Below are 13,161 nucleotides of genomic sequence, written 5' to 3'. Positions count from 1 at the left end.
AACCAGTGTTTGAAGAAGAATAAAAACAATGTTGTTAAATGTTACCCCCGTTAAATAAAAAAAATGTTGCGGGCTATTGATTACTGGACCTAAATGTACACATGTCCTGCAATAAAGAAGCAGGATATGTCGCTCACTCCTTTCAAGAACGTCATAAATCAAAAATCGACAATTTTCAGTTGTGCATGTTTTCGGAATGCCCAGAAAATGTACTATGTCCCAGCAAAAGCGGCATATTTTTAACTTAATATTTACCCGCTACAGGGCAGAAAGTGTTGTTTTTGCATTTTAAAAACAAGGTATTGTTTAATTATTTTTTTAAATATACTAAATATTTTTCAAATGGAGAAAGAACCTTTGGGTTTTACCTAAAAAGATCTGTTGCACAGTAAAAAGTTCAATAAGTGGTTTAATATTTATTTTTAATACATTTTATTATATTTTATATTTTTAAACTTTAAAAACGTTCTCCTGAAAAATAAAGTTTTTTGACTTGTGACATTCTTGAAAGGAGCGAGCGATGTGTACATTTTTTCTTAACTCTGGGTAGTAAGTTGGATGTAAGGACATATAAATATAAACGTTTTTTCCTAACTTAACATAGGAAATAGTATACGCATAAATAGTTTTTTGTTTTCCTTGGTCATTTGTACTTTTTCGGATTTTTGCTGAAAAATTATTTAGTAACTAGTAACTATAAAAACATTATAAAAAACTGATTTATATTTTAAAAAACTATTTCCGTATTTTATACATATATATATATATATATATATATATATATATATATATATATATATATATATATATATATATATATATATATATATATATATATATATATATATATATATATATATATATATATATATATATATATATATATATATATATATATATATATATATATATATATATATATATATATATATATATATATATATATATATATATATATATATATATATATATATATATATATATATATATATATATATATATATATATATATATATATATATATATATATATATATATATATATATATATATATATATATATATATATATATATATATATATATATATATATATATATATATATATATATATATATATATATATATATATATATATATATATATATATATATATATATATATATATATATATATATATATATATATATATATATATATATATATATATATATATATATATATATATATATATATATATATATATATATATATATATATATATATATATATATATATATATATATATATATATATATATATATATATATATATATATATATATATATATATATATATATATATATATATATATATATATATATATATATATATATATATATATATATATATATATATATATATATATATATATATATATATATATATATATATATATATATATATATATATATATATATATATATATATATATATATATATATATATATATATATATATATATATATATATATATATATATATATATATATATATATATATATATATATATATATATATATATATATATATATATATATATATATATATATATATATATATATATATATATATATATATATATATATATATATATATATATATATATATATATATATATATATATATATATATATATATATATATATATATATATATATATATATATATATATATATATATATATATATATATATATATATATATATATATATATATATATATATATATATATAGCTTTTTTCAAACATCAATTTTACATAGTAAACATCTAATGACACATCCGTCACACGCCACTGGGTACGTATTATAAGTACTACAGAAAATTTAATGACGTATATATAATAAAATTCCAACATTAGGATTAACTAAGTTAATTTTTTGATAAAACATTTTTTTTAAAACAGCTGGTACAAATTAGTGAGTGAATCCTCCTGACAAAAATGAGTTTGGAGTAGTGTAGTTAAAAATTAAGGGCAGGTTGTAAGTTGACATTTTCATTTATTGTCACAATTAGTTGACCTTTTAAAGACACTTTTAAAACATTGTGTTTGATAATTTCCTATAAGGAAGTGTAAAAATAAATACTATCTCAATCAATACTATATGCCCTCCCATATATAAATTTACAATAATGTAAAGTCTAGTAAAATTTTCTCACTAGTAATGTTTGATAATATGTACAGTTAATATCAATTTTTTAACAGGAAAAATGAAAAAACATGGAATTTAATTTTCAATACATAGTATATGTGTAATCAAAATGGTATGTATGAATAAAAAAAATGCTTTACATATTATTATTGACGTCAAATACAGGATATTAGCACTTTAATCACCATGTTGGCATCCTTGCTAAAAAAAACATGTAATTTTTAAACAAATCAAAGTAATGTCTATTATTTTTTGGCATCTCAACATAGATAGAGAAAGGAATATGGAAGTCTGGGCATTTACGGGGCTTACGACCGTCATAGGATGGTTTAAGAGTTTGCCACAGCCTCTAATAGTCGTTAGCCTTGTAAATGCCCAGACTTCTATATTCTGCTTCATCTATGTAGAGATGTCCAAAAAGAACTCCTTATTGGAAATAATCCAAATTTGTGAACAAGTATTTGGACACTCTTAAAATATTGAAAATAATGTCTGCCAAAAAAGGATTTTTTAAATAGCATTATTTATTTCACAATTATTATGGATTTCATTAATTCATCCAGCCATTGAAAAATAAAATTTCAAAGTGTTCAATATTTAATGTTTTTTGTAAGCAAAGTAGTGTATAGCCGAATAAGCCAATGTGGCGTACGTAATGATTAAAGTGTTAATTTTTGCACACAAATTTTTAAGGGTAAGTTTCGAGCAAAATCAAGCAGTTGGTAATGTTTCAAGCTCTTTTGCCAGGTGAAAATACTTCCAAAAAAAAATCAGTTAAGTTATTATCTGCTCGTCAAGACTTATATACATATTAGATGTCTTACAAGACTTATATACATATTAGATGTCTTACAGAGATAAATGATGTTTTTTAAGATGATATTTGTATACAAAGCCAGATCATAAGAGAGCTTACAAATATCGTAGGAAATTCAACCTAACTACATACCTCAAAGATGTTCACTTATTTATTTTATATGTATTTGCACATCTAAATGAACGATTAAAAGGGTTTATTTACTTATTATGGTATGAAATATACATAAGCCATGCACAGATGACTTTGTGTTTAATATTTATCATTTTTTTTTAATTTTTGAAGATCGCAAAGAATTTCTTTCGTTTTGATTTGAAATAAATAAGTATGGATCAGAAATTTACATTTTATTTTTTCGCTGCCTATATTTTGTCTGGTCCTATATTTTTGAGGATTTTTTCATTGATAATCTTAATATTTTGTTCTTTGGAGAATTGATTCATATACAATTAAGTAGTTACTTATAAATAATAACTTTTATACATACAAATACAATACTATCTAGCACACTTTAATTATAATAATAAAGGAATGATTGATTTTAAGTTACATATAACAATTTTTTCAAAATGGCGTATTCAGACAAAGTAATGGCTTGTACCAGTCAACCTGAATAATAGATGAAATAATACATTTATCATTTTTATTTGCAAAATTTGCTCAACAAAAATGTCATTTTAGTGTTTAGGTAGAGTTTATACTGCTCTGTATTTTGTTTTCAAGATATATTCAAGATAAGTAGCTAATCTTAAAGAATTTTTTTCACAGCGTTGGCAGCTTCCAGCTCTCCTAATTTTACTAGTAAGCTGTGAAGCTCAACCAATGATAATTTTTCTTGCAGCTGAAAAAAATAAATTACAATATATCAGTGGTCAATATACAGTAAAACCCCTTTTTTACATTCTTCAATGGAATGGTGGAAAAGTAAGAAAAAAAGTGAAATTTAATTTCTCAATTTTCAATTAGAATGTGTGTAATTAAAATGACATATGTTAAAACCCCTTTTTACATTCTTCAAGGGAATGGTGTAAAAGTAAGGAAATAAAGTGAAATTTAATTTCTCAATTTTCAATTAGAATGTGTGTAATTAAAATGACATATGTTAAAACCCCTTTTTACATTCTTCAAGGGAATGGTGTAAAAGTAAGGAAATAAAGTGTAATTTAGTTTCTCAATTTTCAATTAGAATGTGGGTAATTAAAATGACATATCGCTCACTCCTTTCAAGAACGTCATAAATCAAAATTCGTAAATTTTCAGTTGTGCATGTTTTCGAAATGTCTAGAAAATGTACTATATCCCAGCAAAAGCGGCATATTTTTAACTTAATATTTACCCGCTACAGGGCAGAAAGTGTTGTTTTTGCATTTTGAAGAAATGGTATTGTTTAATTTTTTTTTTTTAAATACTTAATATTTTTCAAATGGAGAAAAAAGCTTCAGGTTTTAACTAAAAAGATCTGTTGCACAGTAAAAAGTTCAGTAAGTGGCTTGATATTTATTTTTAATACATTGTATTATATTTTTAAACTTAAAAAACGTTCTCCTGAAAAATCAAGTTTTTTGATTTATGACGTTCTTGAAAGGAGTGAGCGATATGTTAAAACCCCTTTTTACATTCTTCAAGGGAATGGTGTAAAAGTAAGGAAATAAAGTGAAATTTAATTTTTCAATTTTCAATTAGAATGGTGTAATTAAAATGGCATATTTGTGAATATAAAAAAATGCAATGTAAAATTCAAACAGAAACAAAGGTACACAAAATTGTACGACCGACTAGTGGCAACAAGCTATGATTGTAATCCCTTTAACCTGTTGACCGGGCGGGACATATAAATGTCAAACGTAAAGAATATCAGGTACGGGTAGGACATGAATATGTCCTCGAAATATATGTTATATCCATTCCCGCCCATGTGGGACCTATATTTTCCAACAACAAAGGTAAAAATAGTCATCCATACATGTCTTGACATGAATTTAAGACACAGTAAGGAATCAGTATCAATTAATTTTTATTTTGTCAAATGCGCACTAAATGTGATAGTGTACTCCCGGCCACATGTTTGGCATTCTCCGCTTATGCAGGTGGTTTCACACTTACTTTAATATAGTGCAGCAGCATTTTACTCGGATTGTTGGATTCATTAAACAACTCGATGCGATCACTGAAATCCAGATGGACTGCTATAATTTTCCACATCCCGGAAGCATTAAGTAACGTTGTGACTACTTCGACTGTTTTTGAGTTTAAAAAATTTTCATCATTAAAACCTATATATTCCTCTTTAATCTGCAACAAAAAGCACATGTTTATTGAATTTGCTCACAAAAAATATGCACTTCAATCCTTTTTCAAAAACTCTTACCTCTGCTTTAATTGGAACTGATGTACCCTCATTTGATTTTTCATCTGTCTCGTCTGGTTCATTCATGATATGGTTTTTTAAAACATTCAAAACCTGAAATTAAAAAAATAATTAAAACACTCAAATTCTACTGAAACAGTGTGGAATCTTTTTTTTTTTTTTTTTAAAAAGATAAATATTAGTGATTTTATTATTTACACAAATATTTCAATTTCATACTATTTCTGTGAGCCTAAGCATCTCATTATTAGAAATAGGTATCAAATTGTGGTAGAGTGGGTTCGAACCGAGAAACTCAGACTTAAGAGTCCGCGACACTAACCACGGGACCACAACCCGACACTACATCTTCAATATGTATTATATTAAAGATATACAAAACAAATTAATAAAATACCTTAACAAGTATGGTAACAATGATATTCACTTCATGATAATTTTTTCATTTTTTAAATGTATAATTGTGGGCTATAGGGATTACATACATTGATTGGAAATTTGCCTTTAATACTCTAGAAAATTAATATATTGCGAAGAGTTCAGTAACTTTTTTAACAAAAATAAAGTACCTCGACATTTATATTGTTCCTGGCCATAGTTACAGGATTCACGCCCTCGAAATCCATATATGGATTAGCCTAAAAGGAATTAATAAACATAAATTGGTTAGAAAATACATATACTTTTCTTGAAATAATCTCGATAATATACAAAAAAAAGCTTGTTAATTTGAAAAATTGAGAACTGAAACTGAAAACAAAGGGTCTAGTAAGAACAACTTACTCCATGTTCAAGAAGAATCTTGCATATTTCATGCGCTTTGGGATCATCCAAACTACAGCACAAATGTAAAGCCGTGTATCCATTCTCAGCTGTAGCATTCACACGAATCTGAAATAATAAATGCATGCATATGATACATACATTTATGTTGCCACAATGTTTCAGAATCACAGAAAAACATGAAAGCAAGCATGGTGCATTTAACATGGGATTTTTTAAAATAAAAGCTGTAACATTCATTTTTAGCTATGTCAAATATACACTTTTCCAGTTGTATTGGTAGAAATTTATAACAGTCAAATTGTCTTAAGCGGGAATTCGCAGACTTCAAATTCAGAGGGCTGTTGACCGTGCTAGAGGTCGGTCTTGCTTTTACGCACATTTAAAAAATATATGTATATATGTATATACGTATATACGTATATACGTATATATGTATATATGTTTATATGTATATATATATATATATACATGTATATATATATATATATATATATATATATATATATATATATATATATGTATATATATTTATATATATATATATATATGTATATATATATATATATATATATATATATATATATATATATATATATATATATATATATATATATATATATATATATATATATATATATACATGTATATATATATATATATATATATATATATATATATATATATATGTATATATATATTTATATATATATATATATATATATATATATATATATATATATATATATATATATATATATATATATATATATATATATATATATATATATATATATATATATATATATATATAGAAAAAATTCAGAAAAAATCATATAACTTCTTAACCATATAAAATCTTTTTAACTTTCAAAATCTCTTTTTGTTTCAAAAGCACATATTTATTTTGAAGAAAAACTTATTTTTTCAATACGAAAACGGTATTTTAAGCAAAAATTTCAGTTATGTCAAATTTTACCAAAGTTTAAATAAAATTAAGTTGCGATTAATCGTATATTAGGTCTTAAATACACATCAAGGGGTAATTACTAATCTCCGATATTTTTTTTTACCCCCCTAGGGATTGAACTCGAGACCTGCGGCATGTTAGCTCAAGACGCTAACCACTACACTATGGATGCCGACAAATTAATGGGGTATTTTACTTGTGTGAAACATTTAAAACTATACTATTACAGAAAACAAAGGTATCTTACATCCGTGTGCTCCAAGATATAAGTGACAAGTACAATGTGGGCAAGGTATTTTACCCATGTGAAACATTCAAAACTATACTATTACAGAAAACAAAGGTATCTTACATCCGTGTGCTCCAAGATATAAGTGACAAGTACAATGTGGGCAAGGTATTTTACCCATGTGAAACATTCAAAACTATACCATTACAGAAAACAAAGTTATCTTACATCCGTGTGCTCCAAGATATATGTGACAAGTACAATGTGGGCGTTAGAAACAGCAATATGGAGGACGGTTCGACCATTGGACTGTCCCGGGATATTGCAGTCTGCTCCTGCGTTTATCAATCGGGACACCGAAGCCAGGGACACGTGCATTGCCGCAAGATGTAAGGCCGTCCAACCCGCTATACAAAAACATATAATATAATCACACTAATAATTATATAAAAATTAGTCCGCCTCCGTGGTGTAATGGTCAGCGTGTTTAGCTACCGTGCTGGAGGTCCCGGGTTCGATTCCCAGGGGGGGTGAAAATAAATATTAGTGATTTTACACTGTAATATTTATTTAATATTTTACCCTGGTTCCTGAAGCGCAAGAGTGATCACCTTGCCTTCATGTAAGTAATGATCAAGATAACACTGCGTCAATTCGATGCAGTGCCCTATGCACCATTGGGTGCGGATAAGGGTTATAAGTAAGTAAATAATATTAAAATATGTTAAACTATTGATTTTTAACATAACGAAAAATCTAGACTCGGAGCAAAAGCAACTGCCAAATGTCATCTGTCATTTTTGTATCGCTATTGCAAATCAAGTGATATTTCAAATACGCCGTAAATAATTCATGAGATTTAAAAAATATATTAATTAGTTGTTTAAGAAAATTCTCCTCGCCTATTATTATATGCATACAAGGATTTATAGCATATTCAGTTTATATATCTTAAAATGGTAGTGAATATGTCGCTCACTCCTTTCAAGAACGTCATAAATCATCAATTTTCAATTGGGCATGTTTTCGGAACGTCCAGTCAATTTACTATATCCCAGCAGAAGCGGCATATTTTTAACTTAATATTTACCCGCCACAGGGCAGAAAGTGTTGTTTTTGCATTTTGAAGAAAAGGTATTGTTTAATTATTTTTTTAAATAAACTAAATATTTTTCGAATGGAGAAATAACCTTCAGGTTTTACTTTAAAAGATCTGTTGCACAGTAAAAAGTTCAGTAAGTGGCTTGATATTTATTTTTAATACATTGTATTATATTTTTAAACTTTTAAAACGTTCTCCTGAAAAATCGAGTTTTTTTATTTATGACGTTCTTGAAAGGAGTGAGCGATGTATAATAAATAATAAATGTATAAGATTGATCCCTAAAAGCAATACAATAGATACGATGGATTCAATATCTTATATCAATAAAGATTTCTCACATAGTTCATTTATTTGTCTGATTCGTCTTGTCATATTTTCTAAATAAGACACCACTAAATCTTAAATCAAATTTATGAAATATTGCAGAGGTAGGTTATCAGGGAGATAAATTATCATTAAACATAATAATAAATAATAATAATAATAAAACCCTTATCCGCACCCGAATGGTGCATAGGGCACTGTGTCAGTTAACGCAGTGTTATCTTGATCGTTTTTACACATGAAGGAAAGGTGATCAGCCCTCCGCTTCAGGTACCAGTCCATGGTTATATTGAATAAATATTACAGTGAAAAAATCACTTGTATTTATTTTACCCACTTGGGAATCGAACCCGGGACCTCCAGAACGGTAGCCGAGCGTGATGACCATTACACTACGGAGGCGGACATTTATTTGTCTTTGTCTAATCATTATCAATCATTGCAGATGTGCCTAGTGGGTATTTGTTAAGTTTGATTGGGATTCAGTATTAAAAAGGTTTATTTTGACAAGCTGTATAAAATCATGCCTCACTGTAGCGGCAGCCATTTTAATTCGTGTTTCATTTGTTTTACGAAAAGAAGATAAATGGCGTCACATTGGACAAATTGAATTAATATTATTAATACATAAACAATTCCTTCGTAGTTTACCTGTGATATTTTTCATTTATTTATTTATTGTATTTTATAGATACATACATTTTTACTATATGTAACACGGCTCTTTAGGCGTGGCCTGTATTGAGCCGAAATACTTACATGTTTGTATATATATATTTTTTTTTTCATTTGTTTTTTTTAGATTATATACATGATATACAATAGATGCAATCACAATTTACAGTATAAAGGTTTTACAATAAAATAATTAAAATCTTTTAAACTTTACAATTTAAAATTTTACAATTTATTAAATAGGTCAAATCGCCAAATATATCAGAAGCCAGAACATAATACGCAACTAAATTTGTGCACTGATTTGTGTTTACTGTTTGAATTATAAACGACTTCTTTATTAACCAGTTCCCTGGCTAGCCCGAGCGTGACTCAGGCAAGGAGTTTGTATTGCATTTGACGGGCCCGAACACTGCTCGGGTAAATCGTATTCCGCCTCGTCAGTCCTGCTTTGCCAGAGTCAAATATTGAAGTAGAATGCAATGGAGGACATACCATTGTTGAAGATGTTGACATCAAGTTGCCTTGCGTATATCGAGCTGTAGTTGTTTTTGTCCAAGAGCTGTACCATACATTCCGAGTTGTCTTCTTTTACTGCCAGATGAAGAGGAGTATTCCCGTCGTTATCATGCAAACTCGGATCACACCCTTTAGCATTTTAAAAACCATTTTGAGTCATACTAAATATTTCAATTACACTCTATAGACAAACTTAGTAAGATCTTATATGTATGTGGTAATAATTGTCCTAGTCATTTTTTATACAATATTTCTATTTAATAGGTATCAAATAAAATAAAAATTCTTGAATGTTTTTGCCACATTTAATAAACTTTATAAAATAAAAACTCAGACTTTGTTTTTAACCACTTTTATTATTGGTGCTATTTTCCATCGATTTTGGCAAGTACCTTGTCTTTTTCGGGGACAGATACGTAATAAATTTGACCATAACTTTACGATGGTTACGTACTAAACAAAACCAGTTGGATTAAAGTATCAAAAATAAAAGTGGTTATAAACGAATACATATCGAGTTTCATTTATTTTTAAAATAATTATCTTTGTTTCCTATGTAACAAAGACTGATTTCCAGTTATTGCATAAAGAATTCCCCAATTCTAGATGTGCATGGTAAACCATCCAATCACATTTTGATTGCAAATGTAAGTTTACAAAGATAAATAAAGAGATCAAAAATTTTAACAAAAAGCAGAATTCATTAAAGCGCACTGCATAGCAAACTATCTTAGATCGTTTTCCTAATATGTATATGTGTATGCAATTTGGTCAAGAGAGGTCGATATAAGTAGTTAAACACACCTGCATTTAACAAGAGTGCCATGATCTCACTCCTGAAGAACATGATTGCCGTGTGAAGCGCAGTCTCCCCTCGATTGTTTTTGTAGTTCAGAATAGTATGCAACTCCAACTTTTTTATTAAATCCAATAAGATCTTCACAGCTTCCACGTGGTTCAACGCAACAAACATATGAAGAAAACTATCCAAACAAAGAAAACATCAATATTTTTCCATGATGTAAAAAGTAAACAAGAAAAGTAAAAAAAAGTCAAGGATTGAATGTGAATTTGTTTCTCGAATTCAATTATATTTTTTCAAACCATCAAGTTTAACCCTTTGGTTACCAAAATCTGATAAATCATCTTTCGGTACTTTATCGAGAAATACCGTATCCGTCAGATCTGACATCATGATGTATAGAAGTATCAGATACATTTTGGACAGTAAGTATGGATGTTTTCAGGGTTGTGCAAAAATTTTTAAAAATTGTTATATTTAAATTCAAAATTTTTAACTTATTGAAAGAAAAAATATAATATGAATTGAAAATTTTTGCACAACCATGAAAAAATCTAAAGTATCAAATACATTTTGGATAGTAAGTATGGATGTTTTCAGCATTGTGCAAAAAAATTTAAAAATTGTTATATTACAACTAATCGTAAGATATAAACGATGATTTAATTCTAAATTTTTAACTTATTGAAAGAAAAAACATAATATGAATTGAAAATTTTTGCACAACTATGAAAAAATCTAAAGTATCAGATACATTTTGGACAGTAAGTATGGATGTTTTCAGCGTTGTGCAAAATTTTTTAAAAATTGTTATATTACAACTAATCGTAAGATATAAACGATCATTTAATTCTAAATTTTTAACTTATTGAAAGAAAAAATTTTATATGAATTGAAATTTTTTGCACAACCATGAAAAAATCTATATGTATGGATTTGTCAAAGTTATGCAAAAAAATTGATTCATATTACGTTTTTTCTTTCAATAAATTCGAAATTAAGATTTAAATGATCATTTATATCTTACAATTAGTTGTAATATAACAAAAATTGAGGTTACAAAAAATGCTTAGAGAAACGAGAAAAATAAAGCACATTAAAACAATTTTGTTTCCGCAAAAGTAAGTTGTGATATTATTAAAAAAGATGTATTTTTACATTTCAAGGTTAATAAACAATTTGCAATAAATTAATACAAATATAATATTTATAGCAAAACTAAAAAATATATTAATATTTTTTATTTGTTGATTACTTGCACCCCTACATTATTTCTTTCAACACTGGATGTCATGAATTAGATCAGGAGTAATTTGATTCGTAGTATTATGTGCACGGCATAAAAACAAGGTTGAAATTAAGCGAGCAAAAGTCCTGGTAACCAAAGGGTTAAGATTTTGTTTTAAAATACGAAATTTAAAATACGATTCAGAAAAAAAAACTTTCTCTGTAAACTTTTGCAGTATGCTCCAAATATAAAGTCTGTTAAATAGTTTAAAATAAACGTTGTTTCATAAGTTTTTTTTTATTACAATAATTTATATATAATAAAACCCTTATCCGCACCCCAATGGTGCATAGGGCACTGTGTCATATTAACGAAGTGTTATCTTGATCGTTTACACATGAAGGAAAGGTGATCAGTCCTCCGCTTCAGGTACCAGTCCAGGGTATCAAAAATCACTTATATTTATTGTACCCCCCTTGGGAATCGAACCCGGGACCTCCAGAACGGTAGCCGATCGTGCTGACCATTACACTAAAATAATTTGCTAAAATTAATTACTTTCTGTCAATTGAAGTAAATTCAAGCTACCGACCGGAACACCTAAGACAACTTTTGCTATCCGCACACCACATCCGAGTACTAATGTACGGGGGAAAAACAGCAATATATTCAATTAAATTTACCATGACTGTAGAGAACTGGAGTAGAACAATGGTCAGGGATATTCCAAGGAGACTTAAAATGCAATCGTAAACCTGCAGTTGACTCGTTTTTTAAGGAGACAATTTTGACATCACATTGCATTTAATAATTTGAAAAACATACCTGTCGTCGTCAAGTAATTTGGTATCAAACATAGCCAAAAGTTCTTCTGCTCCTTCGGCGCTGGACTTGGATTTCATGAGAACTTTGATACGTTCAATAGCCTGCCAAAAATTTGTTTTGAACATTTTTATATATTTAAAAGATATAAATTTAACCTGCATAGTATTAATATTAATAGTTGATAAACTGTTTACATTTTTTAAAGACTCGATGCAGCCTCCTTCCAAAAATAAACATAATATTGTCATTACTTCCATCTTGTTCATCGTTACTCTAATATTAAGTGGAACAATATAATTTTGTAAAAAATCTATCTATCCTAAAT

At 27.1% G+C, this 13,161-nt stretch overlaps 1 protein-coding gene across 6 annotated transcripts in view; it reads right to left on the bottom strand.

The window, feature by feature from the left end:
- Window positions 1-3,313: 3,313 nt before the first annotated feature.
- The window catches only part of Rel (nuclear factor NF-kappa-B family member relish), a 35,078-nt gene continuing 25,230 nt past the window's right edge, over window positions 3,314-13,161 (bottom strand). For all 6 annotated transcript variants that reach the window (XM_088264664.1, XM_088264665.1, XM_088264661.1 and 3 more), the window contains 9 exons: window positions 12,837-12,937; window positions 10,786-10,964; window positions 9,958-10,110; window positions 7,587-7,765; window positions 6,160-6,267; window positions 5,946-6,014; window positions 5,377-5,469; window positions 5,112-5,300; window positions 3,314-3,849 (listed from right to left, as the gene is read on the bottom strand). In XM_088264664.1, coding sequence (XP_088120790.1) covers window positions 3,757-3,849; window positions 5,112-5,300; window positions 5,377-5,469; window positions 5,946-6,014; window positions 6,160-6,267; window positions 7,587-7,765; window positions 9,958-10,110; window positions 10,786-10,964; window positions 12,837-12,937 — 1,164 coding nt within the window. In that variant the 3' untranslated portion in view covers window positions 3,314-3,756. The remainder of the gene's footprint in view (window positions 3,850-5,111; window positions 5,301-5,376; window positions 5,470-5,945; window positions 6,015-6,159; window positions 6,268-7,586; window positions 7,766-9,957; window positions 10,111-10,785; window positions 10,965-12,836; window positions 12,938-13,161) is intronic.

This window comes from Brachycentrus maculatus, unplaced genomic scaffold (assembly GCF_059751285.1).
Source record: "Brachycentrus maculatus isolate JH-2025_06_01 unplaced genomic scaffold, ASM5975128v1 h1tg000235l, whole genome shotgun sequence".
In the NCBI taxonomy this organism is placed as follows: Eukaryota; Metazoa; Arthropoda; class Insecta; order Trichoptera; family Brachycentridae; genus Brachycentrus; species Brachycentrus maculatus.
Note: the sequence above shows the minus strand (reverse complement) of the source record. Positions and strands in the feature narration are given on the sequence as shown.